This window comes from Dicentrarchus labrax, unplaced genomic scaffold, assembly GCF_905237075.1.
Source record: "Dicentrarchus labrax unplaced genomic scaffold, dlabrax2021, whole genome shotgun sequence".
Taxonomy (NCBI): Eukaryota; Metazoa; Chordata; class Actinopteri; family Moronidae; genus Dicentrarchus; species Dicentrarchus labrax.
In genome coordinates this window covers 14,881,555-14,908,254 of record NW_026136724.1, presented here as the reverse complement: position 1 = coordinate 14,908,254, position 26,700 = coordinate 14,881,555, and the positions used below count along the sequence as shown (strand labels likewise).

At 40.5% G+C, this 26,700-nt stretch overlaps 1 protein-coding gene across 1 annotated transcript in view; it reads right to left on the bottom strand.

Annotated features, from left to right (window-relative positions):
- The window catches only part of snd1 (staphylococcal nuclease and tudor domain containing 1), a 166,175-nt gene that overhangs the window by 16,942 nt on the left and 122,533 nt on the right, over positions 1 to 26,700 (bottom strand). The window contains exons 18-21 of the mRNA XM_051392438.1: positions 20,764 to 20,905; positions 8,035 to 8,158; positions 6,152 to 6,221; positions 3,676 to 3,789 (exon numbers count right to left, since the gene is read on the bottom strand). Coding sequence (XP_051248398.1) covers positions 3,676 to 3,789; positions 6,152 to 6,221; positions 8,035 to 8,158; positions 20,764 to 20,905 — 450 coding nt within the window. The remainder of the gene's footprint in view (positions 1 to 3,675; positions 3,790 to 6,151; positions 6,222 to 8,034; positions 8,159 to 20,763; positions 20,906 to 26,700) is intronic.

Here is a 26,700-nt window from a genome sequence, read left to right as displayed (position 1 = left end):
CCTCTCGGAGGAAAAACAAACCCTGTCCTTTCAGTAAGAACACATTCATACACAACATTCACCAATCAATTACAATTACATGATCACTCACATAGTAATCCATCAGTCGTGTAGAAGAGCAATTATCTACTCAACAAGTTCAAGAGATTTTCAGTTTGCCTGAACTATCTAATGTTCTGACTTTTTTTGTCCCCTTTTTCTCTCATTCTTCAGTTAGTTACCTCACTCTCTTATTCCTAACCTTCTCAAATGTGAAAGGGCAGTGTTTGATTGAACAAATGGTGGAGAAGGAGGTGGAACAGCTGCAAAGCAATCCTGACCTCACGTCCTCCAGCAGTCAGGGCGAGAAAAGCAGAAAAACAAGGGAGCTGCATCTTTAGAGGGAGGAAGACACTTAAAAACAAAAATCAGTCCCTGGCCATAATCCATCCCTCCCCTACACCATCCATCTCTGCGCTTCCCTTCTTTCTCGCCCTGGTCTTGTCTCCATGGCAACCCCCTTCGAGCTAGCCGCCCTTGGGTATGTGCGTGTCTAGTGTGTGTGTGTGTGTGTGTGTGTGTGTGTGTGTGTGTGTGTGTGTGTGTGTTTGTGTATGTGTGCGTGCGTGTGTGGGCAGGGAAGCTTGTTCAAGGCACAAAACTAAGGGCCTTTTTTGTCCCTGCTCTCCCCCTGGTCAACTTGTCACAGGCGCTGCAGGGGAGCTCAGGGCGAGAGAGAGAGAGAGAGAGAGGGAGGAAGGGGGGGAAGAGAGGGAGAGACGACCATCGCAGGAGGAGAGATGAGACAGTAACGCAGGGAGAGAGTATTATAGAACAAGAATGCTTTGACACTCGTGAGGAGGCAATACAACATTAATGAGAGCCTTCTAGTGACCCTCTCTTGTCTACCATATGTGCAGAACAGACCTGGTTCAATGTGTTAAGAACAGGCTAAAATATTTGCATTTTACTAACTGTAAATCAGTATAATTGCATGTGCAGCTGGGTATATAATAGCTTAATTTCAGTGCTATTATAAAACATTGGTGTGTGGAATATTCATTTTTCTACTTTTTTTCTATTTAACAATACTTTGCAACCTTACTGGTACTTTGCCAAGGTAAAATACTGATTGATGAATAAAATTATAATAACTTATTAAATTAATCTGACCAGCATTAACTGCAGATATTGAGAGTATGTTATACTCTATGCTATAACCACATTTATGAAGACATTTCACATGAAAGTAAATAAATAAATAATATACCAATGTTTGAATGTCAAATAAAGAAGAAACAAATAAACAGAACTTTGACAATGGCAGGGTAGTGTTTTTCAGCCATGTCCAGTAATTTTTCAGCCATTATAAATAATGCAAATGACTAAAAAGATGGATAGAAAGATGCATGACCTTAGTGAGTGGCTATTGTGTGGCTGGACCTTTTTTTTGTGTTTTTTTTTTTTAGAATTTATTTTGTTTAATTTTTAGTGCCTTCTTAGCATAAACTGCTTTTTTTAATTAGCTGACCATGCATAATAAAGAGGTGGCAGTGTTTCCTCAGTGCAGGCAGCTGAGAGTTCACAACATCTGTGGTAAATTGAATTAAATAGTGCTAAAAATGTGGTAGCAGTAGTTGCTCTGGTGGAGGTAACTGCTGTAGCTGTGATGGAGATAACATGCACTTCTCCTACTTTGTCAAGTTACAAGTACACACCTCAGGTAAGGGAGTTTTTTCCTACGAAACAGCAGAAAAGTGAGAGTGCACCTCGATCCTGCCGTTTTTTAAAAGATATTGTCACTTTATGGAACATTTAAGGAAAGTGCGCTGGAGAGCAGCAGATTGATCTCGTTCTACTGGCAGGAGTTTGGTGTTAAGAAAAGAAAGATTTTAAGAAATACTTTTTGTGTAGGGCGTCGGGTGGCAGGTTTGTAAGACAAAGGCAACAACCTTTCCTATGCGCAGCACAGTACAAGTGGGGCACCATGCTGACAGGGTGAGTGACAGAGTAAAAAGCTTCAGATAAAGCAGACGGGAAACACATGAAAGGAAAACCAAGAGAGAAATAGAAAGAACTGGAAAAAGGTTAGACAGATGCAGAGTGATGGAGGGAGAGTGAGAAGGAGGGGTGTAAGGTGCGTGTCAGCTTCCAACATGTGGCAAAGCTGTCCGTGTGTGTAGGTGTGTGTGTATGTGGGGGCTGTGAAGTGTAGGTGACGCCTTTGTTCCCAGGGCTGGACCAACAGATGGGCCACTTCATCCTTCAGGAGACACTGACTCATGAGACAGGTGACAGCATCTCTCTCTCTCTCTCTCTCTCTCTCTCTCTCTCTCTCTCTCTCTCTCTCTCTCTCTCTCTCTCTCTCTCTCTCTCTCTCTCTCTCTCTCTCTCTCTCTCTCGTGTGACTGCGTGACACTTTAACACACATGTCCAATAAGAGGCCAATGGGTCCATATTTTGTTCTAAACATACAACTTGTTACACAGCCAATGACATGACAGATAACAGTTGCTGGTCGTCATAGTAACACAGCATGCTTTGCAGCTCACAGGTAAGAATGACAAAACGTTCCCTATGAAGGGGTGCCATGAGAACCACTGGTAAATACACTAAAATAACACTTAATATTAAATAAATAAGGATAGACTAAACAACAAGTATGACACAGTACAGTTCACTGACTACAGCCTCTAAACTAACAAACCACTATCAACAAAAACTGAACAAACGCAGCAAACACACAATGTCCATTGTGAAGAGAAGTCACTATTAATTATAGAAACATCAGACAAAACAAACATTCAGATGCTGTGCACCTTATCTAGGCTAAAAGGAACAGCCACCCTTAAACTAACACTCGCAAAAATATGCACGCACACACACACACACACACACACACAAGACACACGCACGCACAAGACACACGCACGCACATGCACACACACAACCAATTAAAGACAGGGCTTAGCACAGTGCCAATCAGGCACATACCAAAAGAAAACATGTTTTTATCAGCACAAACTATTCAGGATGCTGCTGGCTCAGAAGGCTACCAATGAGTTGACCCCCCTGACACACACAAAACACAGTCACTCACACACGCAGAGACAAACACGCACACAAGTGGTCACTGGAGGTTGAGTAAACACACTTGGATGTAAACAAGAAGATTAGGGCTGCAGAAAAAAAAAAAAAAGTAACTGCTGCTCGGCTATCAGATAGACATTTATATGCAGTGACACATGCACATAAAGTACCTGGATGGTTTATATCTATCTGTAGGACGTGTGGGTGTCTGGGTTGTTGAAGAAATATAGTATACCTTATCAAATTGTTCATAAAACATTAATGTCTCTCTGCTACTGTGTCAATTATTCTCTAATTTATTGCAACCAAGTAAATCAATGGCTTGATGTTTGTCATTGCTCTGTCTGCTTTGTACTGCATGCATTATGGATGAGCATAATTTTCACTAACACTTGCTTGGAATGAAAACTCGACCCTGTCTGTCAGTTACAGACTTATCACCTCGTGCGATAAGTGAAACTCAAACAGTTTTTATGTCTCGCCAGAAATCAACTTTCAAAAGCTGGCAGAAAATGAGACTGGAGAAGTTGATATCGCAAAAGTTAATTTTGAAGCTTTCAGCTGCAACACATATCTCCGCGGGCGCGTACTCGTCCGTGCACTTACGTCCTGTGGGATCTGGATGAAGGCGAAGGCGTACTCGGTGGCCTGTGCTGGCAGGTTCCTGGTACTGAAGGCAGGGGGGATGGCAGCCAGACGAGTGGACGGCACAATTTCTCTCTGAGGGAGGATGAATGGAGAAATCAGACCCAATACAGAACATGTTCCAAGACAGTCTTCACGGTGTTTATCTGAGCAATCATACATACACACACGGTGCCATTTGTTTTTCTGTATTATCAATACTTAGCCCAAATATTGTAACTGTAAAGTCTGGGTTTAGGGTCAAAAAATACAAACTCTTGGGAAATTATTTGGTTTATGATTTTTGAGAATGTGAAGTGAAGCAACAACAATTGTAGAGCGTGTTTGTGATGATGACTGTGTCTAAGCAAAAATGACAGAAACATACATCTCCTGCCACAACTACACTAAAGGAAGCCAACAGAGATCAAGGCAAAAATGTCTCGCTTGTTCAGTTGTGATACATACATAAAACAAACATGTAACAAGGTTGTTAAAGGCTTATGATGAAAGTTTACTTTCTAAATATTTGACATTACAGAGTCCATCTCTCAAATCAAATGCCTCTCCACATGAAGGACATCTTCTAACGAAGCACAAACTCTGGCTGTAAATCCATCCATCCTGTAATGTATTACTATTTTTCCTTGATTCTGAATCAATTTTGGGATCTGTATGCCACTTTAACGACGATAGTTTACAACTGTGAAAGAAGGACAGATGCCATTTCGTAGCTTAAGGGCTGCATGCTTGTATATGTCACCTTACAATCATTTCGCAGCTGTTTCTACAGCAGTACTGAGGCCTCTTTCACTAAGCTCCATCTGCTCTCTAGCTCAGCTACAAGCTAAGAGTTAAGACAACAAAAGACGTTAAGTTGATAGTCATTTGATTTTTGTCAAATTATAAAAACACACCAAAACCAGTTAAAAGGTAAAAACGGCAACACTGCTTGCCGGTGTGCATTTGAATAAGATTATGATTGAATTGTTCACTTTTTAGGAAAAGTAACATTTCCTAAAAAGTGAGAATAACTCAACTAATTATGCAGCAATTATCATTATTCGTGTGTTTATCTGAACTTATAGCATCATACGTATTTGGTTATTAGACTTTAAGGATCCACAGTCCAGTAGTCAACATGGCTTCACGCTCACAGGCCTACAAATCATTGTCATCTTCAGTGCTAATTGCAAGTTCTACACTCTAGTTTGGCTTGGTTCCAAAATTTAAACAAAATCCTTATTGCTATATAGAAAAAGTTTGTACTACATTTTACTGATGAAGCAATGAAGCAATAAAGTTGATACATCCTGAAAGGTATAAAACCTATGCCAGCAACGGCCAATCAGTGATCTCCCACAGGCTGCCTAAAGGGAGAACATGCTGATGGAAAGTCAGACAAATACAGCCGTTAGAAGTGGGGAGTTAATTTAATGACCCCCATATCTTAGGTTAATGTGTTCATTGGACTGTACAGTCTAGACAGAGGATACCTTGAACATTTATTATGGATTAGAACGTTAAGATTTATCAACGCCATATTAGATTTTGACATCACTGTAAATGTGGGCTTTAAAAATGAAAGACAAAAGCGCTCTGCTGTGTTTGCTAACGATCACATAATAATTCAGGTACTGACCGAGACAAGTAGCAAAATGACCAACTAATAGCTCATGACACAGAGGCATGAAATCAAGGCCAGAATGACTCAACCTGAAATGACGCAAAAACTACAAAGACTGAGGTAGATATCAGCTTGATTTTTTTTTGTGTGCCAGGTTGGGCTCGGAGAATCACACTTTCAGCAACATGCCAGGACGCATCGCGTCTGCAAGCCAAACCTAGAGCTGTCCCCCCACTATGAGGTCAGTCACACACTGTGCTGCTCCACTGCATCATGGGAAATCTCCCGCAGGCCGGGGATTGGCTGCATGAGCCACTTGGTGATGCAAGCGTGTGTATGCACGTGGGTAGAAACACACACACAATAACGCACTCCCAAGGATGTAGTGCCTTCGTCATCACAGAACAAAAAAGATTCAGAGAGAGGGGGAGTTATGCTTTTGTCATTGCTATGAAAAGCAATAAAAATGATACACTCAGTTGCACTCTTTGCTTCAGTCATAAACAGTGACAGGAAAACAAACAAGCCTGCATCATATTTATGAAATGATGATGAGCTGAAATGATACATAAAGGCTGTTGGGCTGCTTTGGTGGAAATAAAGTATAGAGTACAACTGCTGTCTGAATAGGTGCAAGAAATGCAAAAGAAATCCCTTTTCAGATACTACATTCTCTCTGGCTGTGGGTTTAACCGTTACAAAACTTGGCTAACGTGTGTGTGTGTGTTTTGAGCCGCAAATAATAGTTGAAAATAACAATTGACATTTCAATGATGACGCTGCAACATTCAACACCATCACAGTCAAACTCATGGTCGCAAAGTTACTCACGTTGCCGTAGTCAATGTAGAAGACATGAACCTTTGCCGGTGACTCAACTTTCTCCACTCTGGCTCTGTACCTGCAGCGGCAAACAAATAATTGAGAGAGAGAGAGAAAGACAGAGAGAAGGGGAGAGGGGGGGAGAGAGAGAATAGAGCAGAGGGAAACAGAGATGAAGACAGAGGGCACAAGAGGAAAAGGAGATGAGTAAATGATTCCATGCTTATTTCCCTGAGGAGAAGGTGTTGGAGGATCTGTCTGTTGTGATCGCGGGAGAGGAGCAGGAGAGGATGAGCAGGCCGGGGGAGTGAGGGGGGACAGAGGGGATCTATCAGGACATGGCAGGGCTGTGGAAATTGCACAGAGGCCTCTTTGCAATAAAGGACTGAAATTTAAACCTATTTTTGCCTTGTAGCAAATAACTTTAGTGCATTAGCGCTAATCACAAAAAGCCAGCAGTTTTATTGTGTAAAGTTTGATTTTTGTGCACATTTGGCGAGCTGAATTTGAACAAAAGTACACTTTATATTACAAGGACATACAGAAGCAAATTAAAGGAAACACAACACAAAGTGTCTGAGTAAATGTCAAATCCTACTCATGAATTCATACAGAAGAGCATTTTTCTCCTCAGATTCAATTCAGGAAGCGTCTCTTCATCTGACCGTCACTCGTCTGACTCTCAACTCCAATAAACAAATGAGATGCGGGAGGACAAATTGGCGGAGAACCAAGCAGGAGAAAGCCAAATAATTAAGGCCACATGGGCAAACAGAGAGACAAGAGAACAAAGTTAAAACCAAATACGTGATTAAAAGGAAGACGTAAAGAACAGCAATCAGCTCAGAAAGGAGGAGAGAAAGAGTGAGAGACAAAGTGTGAGTGACTAATGAACAGAGCTTTTTCCTTTCTATTTACTCTCACTCTGTGGTGTTCTAAAAGGCCTTGAAAGGCGACGGATTTCTAATTAGCCCCTTAATGAAACAAGCCCACATTCCACATGCATCACAGACTACAAAGATAGGGACATAGAACAATGCAAACTTGAACATAATTAGCTCGTCAAATAATATAGGATTTGTAAGAATTAAAAAACAGACAAAAATCTTAGACATTTACCACCTGGAGCACGATTACAGGAAAGTAACAACAGACTTTACACAAGAAAAAGCTGAAGAAAGTGAAGTTTAACAACAGATGGTCTGTTTAAAACCTGCATTGGTGGCTGGGGCGAGAGGATAACTTTTTTTGTCCCTTAAAAACCTGGAGAGGAGGATGGAGTGAAGGATTTAGGAAAGAAAGAACAGCACCTGTGTCTTGGGAACATTTGGTTTTTTAATCAGTTTTGTGATCTTTTTTTTGCCGTCACCTCCTTGACATGGACACCCTCTCTCTCTCCCTCGATCACTGTGACTTTTATATGTCCCCATGACCATCTGTAAACCTCCAACATCCGGTGAGTAGACTAGATGAAGAGGCGCACGTGTGTGTGAGTGTGTGTGTGTGTGTGTGTGTGTGTGTGTGTTACTGACAAGCGACTGCTGATTCTAAGGGGCCAAAGCAGTGGCAGTGAGCTAATTACACCCTGTGGGTGTCTGCAGTGAATGCATCAGAGGCTAAAACAGAGACGAGATAAAAAATGAAATGTCAGGTGTTCTGCAGAGGGAAAAAAAACATCCCAACATATGTGTCTCATGGAAATGGAGCTCATCAAGCTGGTAGAAAATGTCGAGAGTTTGTTTAGGGTAATCATGAATCACCTGAGAGAAGCTGCTTAATATGGGTTAGGCATGGGGTTCAGGATCCAGTTTACAGCCTGAGTAAATTGCTAATATGTTAAACTCACTGTAAAGCTTTTAAATGTCATCACAAGTATCAAAACGTTTGCTTACCATTCGCCATCAGCAAACTTGGCTATGCAGTATTCCCCGCGGCGTGCAGAGTACGATCCTTCCAATGGCGGCTGGGCGGCGATCTCTGCTCTCATGGTCTCCATCAGACTCTCCAACTGGCCTCCTGACAAAGACACAGACATGAGAGAGACAAACCTCAATTTACCATTCCAGTGTGATTAGAGGGCTACAAGTTACATTTCATTACATCACTATGGGCTGTATTTGTCTTACTTTTACAGTGATGGGTTTGCCGTTTTGCCTCTATTATCATTTTAATTTTTAAGCTGCAATTGAGTGAAATGGGTCTAAAATTCCATTTAATTCTATCAACTAGAGCATGTTGCTTTGGATGTTGTTTTGGCTGGGAGGTGTGATGGACAAAGGGCGGGGTCCTAAGGCAGCAGCAGAAAATGAGCACACTTGCATTTTACCCCTGCAGAGATCCAAAATCAATGCACCAGTATCATGAAATAAAGTCTGATGCACAATATACCTGTGTGTCTCTTGTGCACAAACACAGAATGAGTGACTTTTCTGAAGGTTCTTTATGCTTGTTGAAACTGAATGGGTTTGCTTCTCTTAATTATTTTCCTTGTGTTATGAAAACAATAATTAAGCATGGTTTACCGTAAAAAAAACCCTAGGTTCTATTAACTTTGTACTTCAAAACAACGTACTTCAAACCTTGATTAATACAAAAAAACAAAAATAATAAAACACGTTCTTGGGTAGGCCATGGACATCAGTGAAGTTCATACAATGGGAGGATGGGAGAAAAAAATATATACAGTCGTACAAAAACACTAACAGTAAAACCGAAAGAAAGTGACAATGACTGTGTCTAGTTTCAGCTTACTGCAGTTTTTAAAAACCTAAAGTACGCAGGAATCCAGGTTTTCTAAATTAGGCTAAAGTATTATGAGAAGCCCAACAAAAACTAGGAAACCTGAGAAAAAAAAACCAACAGTTATTTCTTGGTCATATATACAATGTGGTCTTACAGGGTCTTTAAATGTTGCAAGTATGTTTTGGGAGACAAAGACTGGGAAAGCATCAACGTTGCTGCAGAGAAGAGAGACGAGAAGACTTACCAGTACATCCATGTATCCAAAACCATTTGATTGAAAGTCCCCTTCCAAAAGGCAATAATTCAAAAATGATATAAAACATAACCTACAAGACTTAACCATGGAAAAATAGGCATTTCCTCTGAGGAATGTGAGGTAGACATACCCCAGAAATGGAAGACAATGTTCACTTTCACTGTAAACTACATTTATATCTGGATTTGGATAAATCTGAGGAAAATTTGGACATTAAGACTACTACTGCCCTTTTCTTTTGTAAAATATCTTTGAATTTTAACCCCCAAAAAATAGAAAAATCGAAACTAAATTGCACAAATTGATTATGTGCAAATAGATGGAACACTGTGTGCTCTCTTACAGCAGAGCATGTCCTCTCACTGTGCAATCACTCAAAATGCTGTTATTAGAAAAAAAAGAACACTCTTCAAGGTGCCCACTCCATACAACAACAGTACATGTTGAATATGCCAGCCCTGGGTGAAAACAAGGCAGAGGAGAAACCTAATTACTGACCATCTGCATGTAAACTTGGGTTTTACAGTAACCAGGTTATTGCAGCTAAGGTATTCTCCAATTTCCTCTCTTAACATGATTTCTCCCACTAACCTGGTTTCTTGTGTGCATGTAAATGCAGTCAGTGTGTGTGTGTAAAATTAGTCAATTCTGCTTACTATGCATGTTACTGTACTATCTAACAAACAGCTTGGAGGCAAGCAGTGCAGCACTATAGCTTCACCTCTAAATACGCAACTTTCCATGCTCCTTTACTGCTGTGGTGAGTTGTCAGTAACACCTAATATTATTTATGCTAGTGGAGAATAACAAAATATAAATAATGATGCTGTTTTTCAGAGGGTTATCTGTACTGAGAGTCAAGCAGCTGCCAACCAACCAGCAGCAGCAGACAGAAAAACCTTCATTAGCATGATGTCAAACTTAAAGAAAAACTCCAGTGAAGAGTGCGAAGGGATGTAGAGTGTGAAGGAAAAGATAGTTTAAATGTGGAGGGGGTTAGGGCAGGAGGTGGGGTGTCCAAACACCTCATTGGCCACCCACTGCTACACCAACTGCTGATGAATGCAGTGAGGGGAATAGGAATATAAATACACACACACATAAACACCAAACAGACTCATCCATAGCGTTTTGTAGAGAAAGCAGTTTTTGACACACAGACACACACACACACACACACACACACACAGACACACAGACGTGGTGTGGTTACATGATTGTTTCAGCTTTGCCACAGTGTCTTGGTGCAGACTTACTGGAATGGCATTGGGCTACAGCCGTCACAGCCAGCCACCTCCTTGATTTATTAATCTAATTAAAAAAAGTTAGTGTGTGCCTGCCTTCCTTCCTTCTCAGAGTGTACTGGTGTGCATTTATGTGTGTATATTTACACACCGACATATATATCCATTTCCGTTCCTGGACCATGTTCTACTTCGGGTCCGGAGAGAACCGAATAAATGACACATGAGCTTTAAGAAGGTTCTACCTGCTATATATACACACACAAAGCCTTAATGGATGGAGCTTCTTAGCCCAACCTAATTAAATGCTTTATTCATGGGAATGGTATGGAGGTGTAGCTTTAAAATGTGATACATTAAACAGGAGAAAATTCTAACGCCACATCAGAAGGCAGACAGCCATTCCTTGTTATCAAATCAGATAGACTGCTAAAACGCTCTACTATGCCAACACGCTGCTAGCTATGTATTACACTGTCACATTGCTGCTTTTTATGCTTAATTTTCCTCCTTGCACCATGCAAGGTGCTGTTTGCTTAGATGTCTTGCTCATAACCAGACGAATCTCTGAAGGCATCCATTTCTACTTCTATCCCCATGAATAAGGCTTGTTGACTTTTACTGAAAAATAAACCTTATCAAGGATTATACAGAATGCTTCAGCGCATCCAAAATGTGTTGCGTTTCCTCCTGCAAGAAGACCACTGATCACTGCAGTTTACAGGATTCATGGTTTTCCTTAAATAGACCAGCTAAAAACATTCTTGCAATGCATATCTGACACGTACAGACTCACATTCACACTGATATACCATGGTTAACTAAGACAAATATTTTTAACCCAGTATGTAAGGCACTGATGAGCTCCCTACAGCCTTCATTTTCACTGGTGCACTGATGTTTGGTGCAGCGTGTTACAAATACTGAGAGTTTGTTTCATCTAAATTGTTATCTCCCATGTCACACAGCAGGCTGATAAAAATAAATTGCACTTGGAATTTCTATAGGTTTACTTAATACACACCCTGCTCTATATAGGCTCTAGTCGGGGTTATGCAGTCAAAGGGCACTGACAGTGCAGTGTTGTGGATCATCAATTTTAACAAGATGATTTATGATCTACTGTGACCCATAGATTCACTCCAATTACTTCCAAGTCAAGTCCAGTCACACTTTAACAATACATCCATGTCTATCCCGTAACTGGCATGAATCCTAGCATGTTCATTTTTTTATTTAAAAAACAAAACAAAAAAAAAACAAACATGTAAACTTGGGTTTTACAGTAACATGTCAAAAAACATGTCCCCTGATGTCCTAAATATAATACATCCTTATTCACCAGATACCATTCGTGTAACACACAGCATATTATAACGTGAATGTCCACATTTGAAAGGTGTGTTTAATTAGTATGCAGAGTGTGCCTCGTGCATTATCATTATTCTCTGTTGGGATTTACAGGTCCAATTTGCTGTGCAGGCGTCTTGGATAAAGGTGAACTAGCTTTGGGGTTACAAATTTATCAGGAACTTATCATCCATGTGTGCAAGTTTAAGTCTTGGTGAGTAATTGTCTATGGAGGTATGGTCAGGAAAATATTTGTGTAAATATGCATATCACAACACTAAGAAATATACAGAAAACGCAGGCATGTGGAATCTCACAGATGACCATAATAAAAGATACTACTATGAATAAGTATGGAGGATAACTGAAATGAGCTTTATATGCTGCAGGCGAGCACAGAGAGAAAATCTGGGCCCTCTGGGATCAATTGAGCAAAGTCTTATGCAAGTGCAGCATCCCAATAAAATTCTGAATGAATGTGAACATTAGAAGAAAGTAAAGCTAGGACGCTCTGCATTACAAAGGCAGATTCCTATTTAATGTTGGCATAAAGATAACTAAATATCTGCGTGCAGAAGGGGTAAACCATGTCGAGCGTGAGAGCTCATTTTGTGTTGAAGGGAGAGCCAAAGCGATGATCCAAAAAGCAGCCAAACCACTGACTGCGTCTGATGCTGGCCAATTTCTCTCCGTCTTCATCTCTTTATTCCTCTGTTGTTTTTTTTCTCCCTCGTTCTGTAATTTGTTTATACACCATTATGGCTGCAGCTGTTTGTAAATCATATATAATTACATTGTGAATGCCCAGTGCAGAGTGAGGGAGCGATTAGGCTTAAAAACAAGAAAACAATGGAGAAGGAGAGAGTGAGAAAGAGAGAGAGGGTAGAGAGACTGACAACAGTTTTATAGGTTGGTTATGATCATATTTGATTATATTGTGGCACACGGTGTGTGAGCAGAGACAAGGGGGGTAACAAAAAGCCAATGGAAACAGTGAATTGTGCCCTTTCGCTACGCATCCCAAGGCCGAACTGAATTCTATTAAGCCGTTCACAAAATCCATTAAACCACAGAAGGGTAAATAATCACAATATGACAAGAGGCAGAGGCCAAGAGAGCAATGGTTGCTTATGAAAGCATTCTAATTTCCTGGCTTATAAGAATGGAGGAATTAAGAGTCAAAGTGGAGTACATCTATGAAAAGGACACCTGCCCGGGAAACAAACAACCAGAGAGGATCCGGAAACATAAACCTGGCCATAATTGATAATAATTTCTGGAGGAAGCACGAAGGCACCATTAGAAGACTGAGACAGTCAAACTAAAGCGGACAGGCAAATCATCAAAATTCCTGCTGATCTTAGAAGTACTGCAGAGGATTTGCTGTGTGCCCTGGTCGACTGGTCAAAGACCAGGACACATGGATGGTGCATCATCAACCATCTGAGAGATTCACAGCCACTGAACAGAGCTTTGTGCTTGTACTCACCTGTTAGTTTGGAGTGTTAAATATGCATGAGGTTTGGACGGGGCTTTATCCTCTGGGGGTAGAGGAATGGCTGCGTTTCAGGACATGCAAGCAACACTTCAAAGATAAAAAAGGCCGAACTGACAAACAACAAAAACACAGGCTTGGTACAGTATGTACTGGCTTGGGAGGCATGCATTTTTGTGTGTGCGGGAAAACACACACAGCTGCTATGAGTCTAATGCCCCCTGTGGTTGGTCAACAAAGAACCAGCGCTCACCCGGGGATATTTGTACACTTTCTGAAGACACAGTGTGACAAGAAGGGAGCTAAGACAAGGGAAAGGCCATTTACTCCCCTTCCTGAGTGATGTCTAAAGTAGTGTCAGCATCTGCCGAGCGTTGAGGGAGGCCACTATAAAAAACAAATGATCCCTCTGCTTGACTAATGCTGCTCCACTCCCACTGGAGAGTGATATGGATTATATCTCATGCGATACCCCCCCACCACCACCAATTACCCTGTTCCATTCTACCCTTCCCGGCAGTCTGGAGCCTTTTACAGCAAATTACTGTTTCTGTAATTGGAAAAGCCATCACTGAAAAATCTAAACAGAGACAGCATCTGCGGCTCCCTTTTTGCATCATTCTCTCCTGCTCCTCTCTCTGCCACCTGTCGAGCCTCATTGACTACAGCTAATGCCCTGTTTTGATTGTGAGGGGTCCAAATATATTCATAAGACGGCCCTGTGCACCATTTGGAGAAGAGGACCATGGGGGTGAGCCTGGCTTATTCTATAGAGAACCCCATTTGGACCTGTGAGTGGCTCACCACTGTGAAAAGTGTCATTCAGCTTTAGGTAATAGACCAAGAAGTTGACATTAGTGCCAATCATGCTCGCTAGGATAGTGAAGAATGCGGATGTAGACGCTTATTTTCCGCCTGAAAATCAAAAGCACCTCGCCTCAAACCGACAGGTGAGCTGACCTTTTAGAAGCTAAGTTGCGTATCTGATTTAATAAGGAATGCCTTGGGGGTGGGGGGGGTATCATCTGGGCAGTGTCTGACCTCTAAATATTGTATCTGCTGTAGTTGCAGGGTAGCTGGGAAAGTGAAAAACAGCATCAGCGGCTCCTGCGTCTACTGCAACTTTCATTCGACTGCTTGGTTACTTTTTCACAATAGATATGTGGTCGAATGCCACCGCAACAAGGCCCTGGCTTGTACATACTTAAACTGAATGAGACATGAGACATAAAAGATGTATGGACAAAGATACATTGGGATAAATTCTTCACAGAATTTACTACACAGAAGTACTTTTGTTTTTCAGCCTGCTAAGGTATTGAGACACAGTGTGCTCTAATTATTGAGATGAATGTTATTCGGCCTGAATTTAAAATTAAACTAATATGGTGTTATAGACAAGCAGCTTTAGCTTTAAGATGATTGCATCCACACTGGGAGAGCAGTATAGTAATTAAAGCTATTCTACCCCTAATTCGATGGGTCCATTAAACTATTCAATGTAATCATGAATACAATTGTCACATTTAGCACTTTGTTGCATTTCTTTTGTCTTTTGCCAGCTAATTTTTTTTCATTTCGCAATTAGTTCCTTTACTTCATTGTTTTAATTGGACGGTTCAACAAAGAACTGACATGATTAACAAAAAATTACTTTCTCAAATGCATTTGAAAAAAAGTAGTTTCATAACACACTGGTGTAGGAGTTAATTATCTCCACCCCTGACTGACTTTGGCTTGATGCCCACAGTGCCACAGAAAGATATCTCATCCAAAATGGGAAAAAATAAGAACGAATAGTGCAGGCAGTGTTGCAAGTACCATTTCTAAATATGCACTTTTTTAAAGCTCTTTTTCAAACTCTATTGTATAAAGTTATCATCATTTGGCCACCTTGACATGACATCCAATTAGCGGACCACTCACCCTGATCAATATGAAATGCTACAGTAATTCCCATGTCGTCTTATTGGAATCAACACCCTGAATACAAGTGTTACTGTGGCCAGATGTTTCCACTTAATATGGACTTTGACTTGAAAAGTAAGATACTGATGCTGTGATAGTATCAGATCACTGTAGGGAGGCTATATTGGCTGAAGATGTCATTATGTAGGACAGGATATATTAGAGAGGTAATCAACATAGAGGGAGAACAAGTAAATAAGCCAATATGAAAATCTCTACTGGCAGTAAAGGAAACAAGCCCATTACAAAATAAGATTGAAACATAACATTTGAAAGAAATGTTATTCAGTTTCAAAAGACAGAAAAGGGCCCGGTTTGAAGTGTAGCCAGAGCGAACAGCTCACTGCCTGCCTTGCTCCATCAGTAGCTGGGTCCAGCATCATTAGGTGATGAACAGCTGCTGTGTGTAAAAGGTAGAAGTGTGAATAATGTGGACGGAGTGGCACCTGGTTGGGGGGAACGACTCTACTCATTATGAGTCTGTATGGGTGCCAGGAAACAAGCACCAGACAGGATGTACCGCCAACTGCTCTACAGCTGAGGCTTGGGCTGGGTAAAAAAAATGTGTGTTTGTCAGTCGGGGCCGGGCTTACCAATCCAGTCCCATGGAGGTGACAACTGAGTTAGGTCCAAATCAGGGAGTGGCAGCTAGCTAGGCAAAAAACCCAGCAGGAATGTTGCCCAGTGATACGGTTTGTAGGCGAGGACAGCCCATGCAGGCTGTCTCCAGCATGTCTACAACTAACTCATGCACAGGAATCAGGTGTGAATGCAACACATGGAACAGGTGATGATAAACATGCTTACATAAATGGAATAAAATCATGCTGGGGATATGGAAAGGCCAAATAATAAATGAGTCCATACTGTAACTGTCATTATACTTACAATACTAAAAAAGAAAGTGTTTATTTTTAACATGATCTTTTTGTCTTTGCAACTTTACTTACTTGAGCTTTAAAAATCAATGTCAGTGGTATATATATATATTATCAAACACATATTTGGCATTTCTATACTGAAATTATGTTACTTATTGTATGTGCCAATATCTGTACCAAGTGTCCAATTTCTCCCTATAGCTTTATTATAAACCTTCCTAAATAAGTACGTACATGGAATTGGGGCACAGATTTAGTTTTAAGGGAAACCAATAATCCTGTAATTTTCATTAACATTTGAAAAGTGACAGAGCATCCAATACTCAGATCGGAGCTATTAAGGCAAGGCACCCATAAAGACTTCAGGGTTATATTTAGCAAATTTTTAATTATGTCGACTCTCCAGCATAGTGGCAAAGCAACAACAGTGTACAGCAGAGAGTCACTTCCTCCCCCTGTGCCTGAAGTGGCCTCTGTCTTTTACTGTCCAAGGTCACGCAGATCTATGCAGGTCCCCCTCTGACAGTAATTACATATAGCCTCCGGAGAGAGTGCAACACACACAAGGAATATAGGGAGAGAAAAGGGAGAAAGTAGTACCAGGAAGAGACAATATGTGTGGGGAAAAAAGTGAGACAATGAGAGATAACCGCATACAGCAACAGATAAAGACCCTTAAAATAAACTGAGGATTAAAGAGCGCAATCCCTCAAGCTTCTCAGTGACTTGGAACAACCATTCCTAACGTGAAATTAATCACTTATCAAGCTTGTGTAAAGAATGTGAATAATTAAAATGGGAAAAGGGGTAAAATACAGAGTGCCTACGACCCCCAGAGAATAAAAGATATTGCAAACCACAATTTCTCCTCAACATAAGAATCGCTTAGAAGGTAACAGCATACAGATTATTTCCTGGGTCTACATATGTTCATTTAAGTGCAACCACAACAAATAAATACATCCTGCTCTAGAAGATGGCCTTCGACAGGCTTAATGGTTAAGAAAGAGCATATGAATATTAATGGGTGTAAGCCTACTCTGTTTATTTTTCGTTCTTTTTTCTCTTCTTTGTTCTACTGTAACAGATGTACTGTCCACTTACGTTATGCTATTTACAACATCTGGTATCTTGCTCTACTCGACTGCTCATTATTACTACACTGCTGTATTTACTGCCATCTGCCTCAAACTGTATATGCATCTATCAATTTTAAGGTCAGCTGGCATCATTCCTTTTCTGTACTTTTTCTGACCCAATCTACTATAACTTATTTTTACTCAGGTACTAATTTTATTTCTTTTTCTTTTCTTTAAATGTTATAAAACATATTAAATGTATTAAAAAACCTCATGGACCTTACGGTTATTATTATCCTGCTACCTGGAATATTTCACTGCTTTTGGTCCCCTCTTGCTGCTGTGACACTTTAATTTCTTTTTACGTCGTATCAATTAAGTTCATCTTATCTTACCAAGGCAACAGTTACAAATGGGTGCTCAATTGCAGACGGAAAAATTACTCTCTGCCAGTCCCAGCTGTATTTTAATAATTTTGTTTCGATGAATACCTTCTTACCTTTCAGGATTAGTTTTACAGCCACAATAAAAGCTTTGGATCACTTAAATTAAGTAAATGGGCTCGGACCTATCATTATGATGTCAAAGGCAAAGCTGTGGCAGTATAGTTTTGTTCTCTCGTTCAAAGTTACTTCAGTGAGGCTTGTTCCTGGATTCAAAACTTATCATCGGACAAGAGACAAACCAGGAGAAAGCCATTTAGGCCTGTACCCCATGTTGTAATTGTGCTTTACCCCAAGAATGGTCAAGTACTCAATGAGAGTAGCAATGGCTGCCAAAGACACTGACTAAATTGCGACTCTGATCTTAGCCAGTAAAATTGGACAAGAGAAAATGGCTAGGTGTTGTGGTAGTGAACAATCCAACCTGTAGCAAGATGTGGCTCTTCAGAACTTCAGAATAGCTCAGCTGTTTGAGGTGTTGTTGTATTTGAATACGGGGCGAGTGTTAATGCAACCTCTTGAGCTGCATAACTACTACACAGTGCTGCATCCATATCTTGCTGTGTGTAATTTAAGTGAGGTGTTTAAGCATTTGTTTTTGTTCTGAGTCAGTTACTTGACAAACGTGATTTGTTAGAGGTTAATTGGTTTGGCCAAAGTGCTCCACACATTAAATAAGAACAATCATAACATATACTGTACAAAACCTATTTCACATGGTTTGGAATATGAATAGTGGCACGCACATTATAACCACTCTATCGTTTAAGGGAAGTGTTATGTTGTCATCACTTGCAATCACAAGCATATTTATGAAATCCAGCCTTTGCTTCCAACCTTATTTGACTATATAAATTCTTATACTTCAGAAATTGGGGGAGAGGGAAAGGAGTAGGCGGGGGGGGTGGAACATGTAATGATATTGCAAAGCACTCAGCTTGTATGATTTTACAGGCCCTAACACTTTGATGTGCTTTTCAAGGGGCTGGTATGACTTAATGTAGCTTTGAGGAAGCGTCAGCGAAAATGAAAGAGACCAAGGGAGAAAAAAAAGAAGATGGAGGAAGGCGGGGAGGGGCAAACAACGTGATATAGAGAAAGATGAGGAGAGGGAGGCAGGAGGTGAGGACCGGTCAGGTTTTACCTCCCTGCTGAGAATAACACTTTTTTTAACTAGCGCGTAAGCCTCTCGGTGGAAGAACACGGGCCAATTAAAGGAAAAAATAAATAAATAAAAGGCCCCAGCATTGCTGGATCATCTAAAATCAGGCCTTTATATGAGAAAAGATTAAATAACTCACAGCTCTCCTGTCAAAATACACTGAGAGCAGCAATATAAAAAATGCAGTTTGTGTACAATTTCTTTAAATGCAACACTTAAGTTGCTACTGAGAAAAAGTTGTAAAGGCTTTGCATATTGCTGTTTTTCCAGGTCCCTTATAGATATGGAATTATGAGAAATATGCAAAAAAATCAATAAAAACTCTTTGATTTGCTCTTTCATGTATAGCTCATGCACTGTTTCCCAAAAGCCTAGGCAACTCCAACTCCCTAAGATACTTATTTTCACTCCACATTTCACTTGCACATTTTCCCTGCTATCAGTAACTGATGCGGAAGGCATTTACCTTAACTTCAGGTTAACACGTGCCATGTGCTGCATATTTCAGCCTCTTCCCAGTGACATGTGATTTCTATCAGTGATAAAACCTTGCACATAACCTCAACATCACTCCTGACCTGAAGGGGAATGAAGCTGAAGTCGCCAGAAGAAGCGTATGGGTCTTTAGATTTGAATCTACAGCTCATGTCAAGAAGGTGAATAGCAGATTGTTTGGGCGCACTATGTAACACTTGGAGGATTTCAAGGATTTGAGGACAGAGTCTTCAAAAGAACAATTGAGGGCCAAATGCTTTTCACACTCACATGTGATTGGATTGTTATGGTGTGAGTGATGCACGGGCTCAGATTGGAAGTAAATGAAGGCATAATAATTAATTATGGCAGTGAGGCAAATTAAGAGGTGGCCAAAGTCAATTTCATGGCCTCTGACAATCAACTGCTAGTGAAGCCAGATGTGGGGGGGAGCAGCTTTGAGAGGAAGACGTCCGCATCCTGTACTGCTCCCACCCACAACCTGGCAGATGATGAAGGGACAGTGATTGGCATGAAGGCTTCGAATCTGTTCCAGCTAGTTTGTGAATGCAGGTTTTTTTCGTGTAATGTTGTGTTTCTGAATTTGTAATTTTCCATAACAATAATTAAGTCACAAAATCCAAGATGTCAAGGACAGGTTGGTTGAAACATTTTAACACTACTTGAAGGGTCATAACACAGTCATAAAATATTCACGAAAGGCCAAAACACATGATTTTTGATTATACCATTCTCTAATTATGTGTGCCTTAAAATATTGACCGTGGTGGCAATAATACCAAAAGTGGTGCTCAATGAATTGTATTCTTAGTTACTGTCTCCGATAACTTATTGACAATTAATCACAAATACATGTACACATATACTTGATTTTGATATTGTAGAGGATGGCTCATTAAGTATACTACCTAAGCGATGGACCATTACCTGGCACAAAACAGAATAGGGGGAAGAGCAGCCATGTGGGAATACCAGGGATTGTTAGTTTTCCCATCTCCGAACTTTACTTTCCTTGCCTCCCCCTGTCACTGTTGACAAGAGGGGATGGCGTGATTTGTTCCCGTCATTCAATAGTAATAACATGTAGGACGTCCTTTGTTTTGTCTCTGCTGGTGGGAGGAATGCTGCAGCTAGGGATGAGGTGAATGTCAGAGTGGTAGAGATAATTGACATTCATAAAGTCAGTGTGGTGTTAAAAGGGAATAAAAAGTGAGAGCGCCTCTCGCTTGCACCTCTGTGTGGAGAGATTGTTGACAGTGGTATTTTGTGTAGGAAGGCTTTGGATGATGAAATAATCACCATAGCATGAAGTAATACAGCAATTTCAACTTTAACTAGTTCAGATCCGTTTTACCCGTATACTGGTAAATTTTGAGTTCATCTGAGTTATACATCTATGTAAACAATTGAATGAGTCATTACTTATTTGATAACCAAATGTTTCATTCATCAAGCCATTGTCATTCAAGCATTCTTGCACACACAGACAACACAACTTTAAGTTACCTGTCTCGACGTCTTGGGCGTAGAAGTGCAGGGTGTCGCTGATCTCGGTGACGTATACTGGTCTGTAGTTGGCCACTCGCTCCTTCTCCTCGGATACATGCACAACCTCCTCGACTGGTTTCTCCTCATAATTGGCCCATATCTACAACAACACAGACACAGACAGGTTAGTGAATAAAACAAATAACAGACCTCTGCAATACAAACATGGTGCTTAAGTACTTATCATAGTATATTCTTTGCTTACATTTTTTTTTGAAAAACCCATATAAATAAGAACAATAGATTGTGTGTCATAGAACATGACGGAAACAAATGAACAGAACAACAATGGAGACCATAATATCAGGCATGATGCTACCAGCATGTTAGACAGTCTTATGTTTCTACCACAGCTTTATGAACCACCATGATGGTACAAAGATGTTTCAATTCAGAGAAGATAGTTATAAAGATTCTGTGTGTGTGACAGTCTTATCAACAGAGGATATTAATAATAATAAAAGTAATATATCAACATTCCCCACTGATGATTTGAAAGTAATAATGGCTGTCATAGAATTGGAATAATACTCATGGTAGAGAAGTAAAGGTAAAGAAGCCAAATTATATCAGGTCGGACTCAAAGAAACTTTAAACACTGTTAGAATTACAATATAGCTGAAACAATTAATATATTAGTTAATCAGTAGAAATGTAATTGGCATCTATTTTAATAATTGTTTCGAGAAACAGTTTGAGTCAGTTTCAATGAAAATACCAAACATTTCCTGGTTCAAGCTTATCAAAAGTGAGAATTTGATATTTTATTTATATCATCTAGGATAATAAACTGAATATCTTTGGGTTTTGAACTGTTGGCTGGATAAAACAAGTGATTTGAAGATGTCACATTGAGCTCTGGCAAATTATAATGAGCCTTCTTCACAAGATATAATCAATAATGAAAATAATTGTCAGCTGGAGCCCTGAATTGCAATTAGTCAAAAATGTGAGTATAATTACAAGAAATTAGCTTTTGTTCATAATTGAGTGTGTGTTCTTGATAAAATGTGACAATGATTGATCTTAATGATTGTCTAATCATTTCCAGTGATATGGGGTGGGTGGCTACACTTTGCTTGTGCACAAACAGGATGCATGGGACTCAACTATGGATTCTGTGGACAAGTCAGGTCCATCAGTTTCACTTGTCCTTCACATGTGAGATTGGATGTGAGATTTAGACCTTCAGAGAATGGCAGCTTTGTAAAGCGACAACACTTTGGCTGGTTGTCACTTCTTCAAGAGGCTATCTTAGGGTTCAGTCTTGGGTTAAGGGATAAAGATTAGGGTTGAGGTTAGCCATGTAGTGTGTGATAACATCACGAGTTTGGGAAATAATGTCGTCAGTGAGGTTCCTCATAAGCATAGCTCTGTGTGTGTGTGTGTGTGTGTGTGTGTGTGTGTGTGTGAGGAGTGAGTGAGTGAGTGAGTGAGTGAGTGAGTGAGTGAGTGAGTGAGTGAGTGAGTGAGAGTGAGAGAGAGAGAGAGAGAGAGAGAAAGAAAGAGAGAGAGTGTGTGTGTGGTGTAAGCAGGTTACATCCTTTCTATGCTGCATCAAGGTTAGTTCTCTTTCGGCTCCCCGGGAGAAACAGAGGGCAGGAGGCTCATTAGGGAGAAGTGCTTTGCCTTGGGCCACATATCAAGCTGCATGGATGTCAGTAGGTGTGTGTATGCATGTGTGTGTGCGTGTGTGTTTATGTGTTTACAGAGAGCAAGGGATGCGGAAGAAAGAGTGGGTGGTTGTCAAGATTGAATACAGAATGTTTGTATACAGCTTCAAGTAAGTACAGTAATAGTATTAAGCACGTGCACCGACACAAGATGGTCGGGATGAAAGGAAGTAATCAACTCCCTGCAGATGAAATGCCAGAGAAGGGGAGTGAAGGAGACGTACAGGAGGAGACGGGGAGTCATGATGGGCGGGGAACTCAAAAGTCAAAAAGTGCAACGAAGCTTCCCAGTGCTCCAACTTCTTGTGCAGCAGTGGCACAGCTTGTTACCGTTCGTACTGCAGGCTATTTGGGAAGTGTTTACTTTTAAAGGTTACAGAAAGAGAAGGAAAAGAGGCAGACAGATTTTATAACGGCGCAGTGATATTAGCCAATTAGGTTCTGCCTAATTATTTAACTGCATGGTATCATCGAGCTAATTAGATTAGCTAGTTTTAGTGTTGTCATTTTTTCACTCTGCCTTAGCTCATCTGCAGAGCTATGCTAGCGTTAAGGCTTAGTTAATTATACCCGAGGCTTTTTTTTTTTTTTTTTTTTTAATATGCTGGCTCTTCAGCATGCTAAGATTATCCTTTTACCTCATTGATGTGGTGATGTACAGTCTTATAGGAGTGAAGAGCGTGTGTGTGTGTGTGTGTGTGTGTGTGTGTGTGTGTGTGGAAAATTGGTGAATGAGATTTGTACGAGAAAAACAACAATAGTCATAACCATGAAAGAAATGCTTCCAACTGTTAGCAATGAAACACATGACCGAAGAACTGTGCTGCCACTCTGCCTACCTACCAACAAAAGACAGGGTCATACTACCCAATTACATTCAATTATTCATCTCGCAAACGCTGCAGAAAAAAAGAAAATAGCTGGAGAAGAGAAGGGGAAAAGGAGGGAAGGAGGGGGGAAAGCAGGTAGAAATTCTGGGGATTGAGGGCGAGCAAGGTTAATGAAGACCGAAAATGCAGCCACGCTTCGTAAACCCCGAGATCAACCAGGATCTTTTTTTTTTTTAGACGGCATTAGACAGGCATGTGCATTATTAGCACATCCATATACAGCCATATGCACACATTATATGCACAATCACAAATGCTAGGATACGCAGTGTCTGGTAATAAACATGCATCCCACATTGCAATTGAGCTGACATGGCCTGGCTTTTAATCAAACTTGCAGCACCAATTAGGGATTACAAAGATTAGAGTGTCACCATTCATTAGCCTGGTGGCTATCACTGCAGCACCTTTAGGGTGTTGGCAAGTGGGTGGGTTTATGGTGGGATTGGACACCGAGCACAGCCACAAGGCATCCTCTTGACATCTGACTTTGTGTTGAGTATGGATGTCACAGCGACAAGAGACAGGTACAAAGATGGAGAGAAAAACATATTTGCCTCCCCAGTTTATTTTTGGGGTTGGGGTAAAGGTCCACTTTGCTCTCACATTCAGCTTTGACTTGGACAATGGGAAGTTACAAACTGAAAAGTGAAACACCTTTTAAAAAGGGTTGTGTTAGCAGGTTTCCCCTGAAAACGACTGGAAATTCTGCTTCTTCTACTCTTTGGAGCCGCATGTATAAATCATGGCAAACTTTGTGTCAGCACAGACGTAGTGTGAGCAGCACATTAGCAGTCCCCACTGTGTGTTGATATAAGACATGTTCAGGCACAGTATTGAGCTGTAGGTAACCTATGTTTCGGCAGCGCTCAGAGCCCAGCACACAATCACTGTAGTTAACTGCGTAAAATGGAAGAAAATAGACTGGATGCATTAAAATATGAACAGGGTTGCGGCCTGGATTGATTAAAATAGAAGTATAGCTGTTAGCCGTCAGACATGCATGAGAAAGGACGACTGAAAAACCCCGCTGAAACGCCTAATGTGTAAACATGCCGGAACAAGCAATAATTTTAATGCCTGAGTTGAAAATATTTTCAAGAAATGTTTAAGCAAAGACCCCAAGTCACATGATTCTAATTTCCAAAGAAAGCCTGGTGAAAAAAAAGTTAAAATAGTCGTAGTAGTTACAATATTTAAATGTAAATGTCTATTGGCTATTTGTGACCAAGACTGCTAAAAGTCTCCAGTAGTCAGTGTGATAGCAGCAAGGTGAAAATTTGTTTTGCATTGTCTGTACACACACGCACTATAAAGAAACACTATAGAGCTTCATCTCCTTTTAAAGCACAAAAAATGCTAAGATACACGCACACTCACACACACACACACACACACACACTTTATGCCCAGGGCTGATGACCTTCCGTGAGCAGCCAACCATCCTGTTTGTTCCACTTGAATGCAGGTATGTGACTGCTGCTTCTGCTGCTCTGCAACTGCAGCCAGACACTAGAGCCACCAAGCTGCCAGAGACAATGAGAGGGAGAGAGAGAGCAAGAGAGAGGGGAAGAGAAGAGTGAGATAGAAAGATGGGGAAAAAGGAAAAAGCGGCAGGCCATTAAGCTCAGGCTGAAAGGACAACAAGTCCTAATAATGGAGGCCAAGCTGAGAGAGATGGCAGGTTAGGTTGACCTTCACAACTCCTGAATGACAAAATGCACTTACACCCAAGTGAGTCCAGTGTGGTAATGTGATGTGGCAATGTTGCTCTACTGCTGCACATGGTGACTATCATAAGCACATGAAGTGTTCAAGCATGTGTGGTAAGGATTAGGCTTTTTTTTCTATTATCATTTTATAAATCTGTTCTATCCCCCTCTTTGTTTCATTCTCTTAATATTCTATCCCCCTGCTTTCATTCTCTTTGCTAAACCTTCGTGATCTTACTGATTCAGTCCATCTTTTAGTAATCTGATTTTTTTTTCAACAACACTACAATAAAATAAATGATCAGTTAACAACTGGAAAATATTCCGTTTTTTTAAGACACCAGCCGTTGTAACAAAAGTGGTGTCTTACACAAGTGAGAATTTGATGCAAAATGCCAAGCCCTGAAGTAGAATTACCTGGTTATAGCCAAAGCAGCAATTCTCTAGTGGCGAGTCTCAATTTCCCAGCCTGGCACAACCGATACCTCGCTGATGGAAGAGTAACTCTCGCTCAGTCGGTAAGTGCAGCTCTGCTTTGGAGAGTTAAGTGGGCTGCTGATTAGTTTAGCGTTGATTTGTCTGAATATTTCTTAATTTGATGAAGAGTGTGGCAGCCTAGAAATACAAAGTAATTGTGCTACATTCATAGATTCACACATACAAGCACAGGTGGATGAATACACAGACAGATGGATGACTGAACACACATGTAGTGCCAGCACGAGGGGGTGAGGACTGGTTTGAACACTGATTAAAGGTGGCATTGTGTCAATTCTAGTAGTGTGTGTGTGTGTGTGTGTGTGTGTGTGTTTGTGTTTGTGTGTGTGTGTGTGTGTGTGTTGAGACAAAAATTGCCACTGCTACCTAAAATACACACACTGCTCTTTGTTAGCAGGCAAGTGCCTCCAACAGTAATAATTAAACAGTAATAATGAATAATCGGTAATAGTAGTAATTCACACTTCTCCAAAACTTAAATTTGGTTTGTGATTTGGACAGAATCTCTAAAACAGTTAATAATAAATAAATAAATAAATAAAGTTCTATGATTTGAGAAAATGTGTTTTATTTTTACTTTATGTAAGGGTGTTATGTTACACCTCTCTTATGATTAATCTGAAACTCTCAGAAGAGAGCGCTCCTTGAAAGGAACATTATGAGCGCTACTCTAAATGCAGTCCATCTACACAATCCCTCATTAACCTGTCTTCACATACTGCACTCACACTTATAAAGCACTTGACAGCTGCAGTATGTGCATGTCACTGCCCTCTGATTCAAATACACCACAGTGGAAGAGGTTGCTCAGCTCTCGCAATGTGTCCATACTTGTGTAGTTCTGAAACAATGCGGCTGTCGAAAACTAGCTGAAATATGAGCAAGATAACATAGAGTGGTGTCTCTTTCTTACATGGAATCTTGCACGGTGCCATTGTTAATTCATTACCCAATAACACTTGGAGAACAATTGAAATCAATAGCAGCATGTTATTCATAAGAGTGCACTTTGTAAATCAATTTAGCCCCTATTATATCCCTGATGAATCCCCTTTAGAGAGACTGGTTAATTAATTCAGTTGAGGGCACGTTTTCCTCTTTCAGTCTCTCTGTGTTACTTGT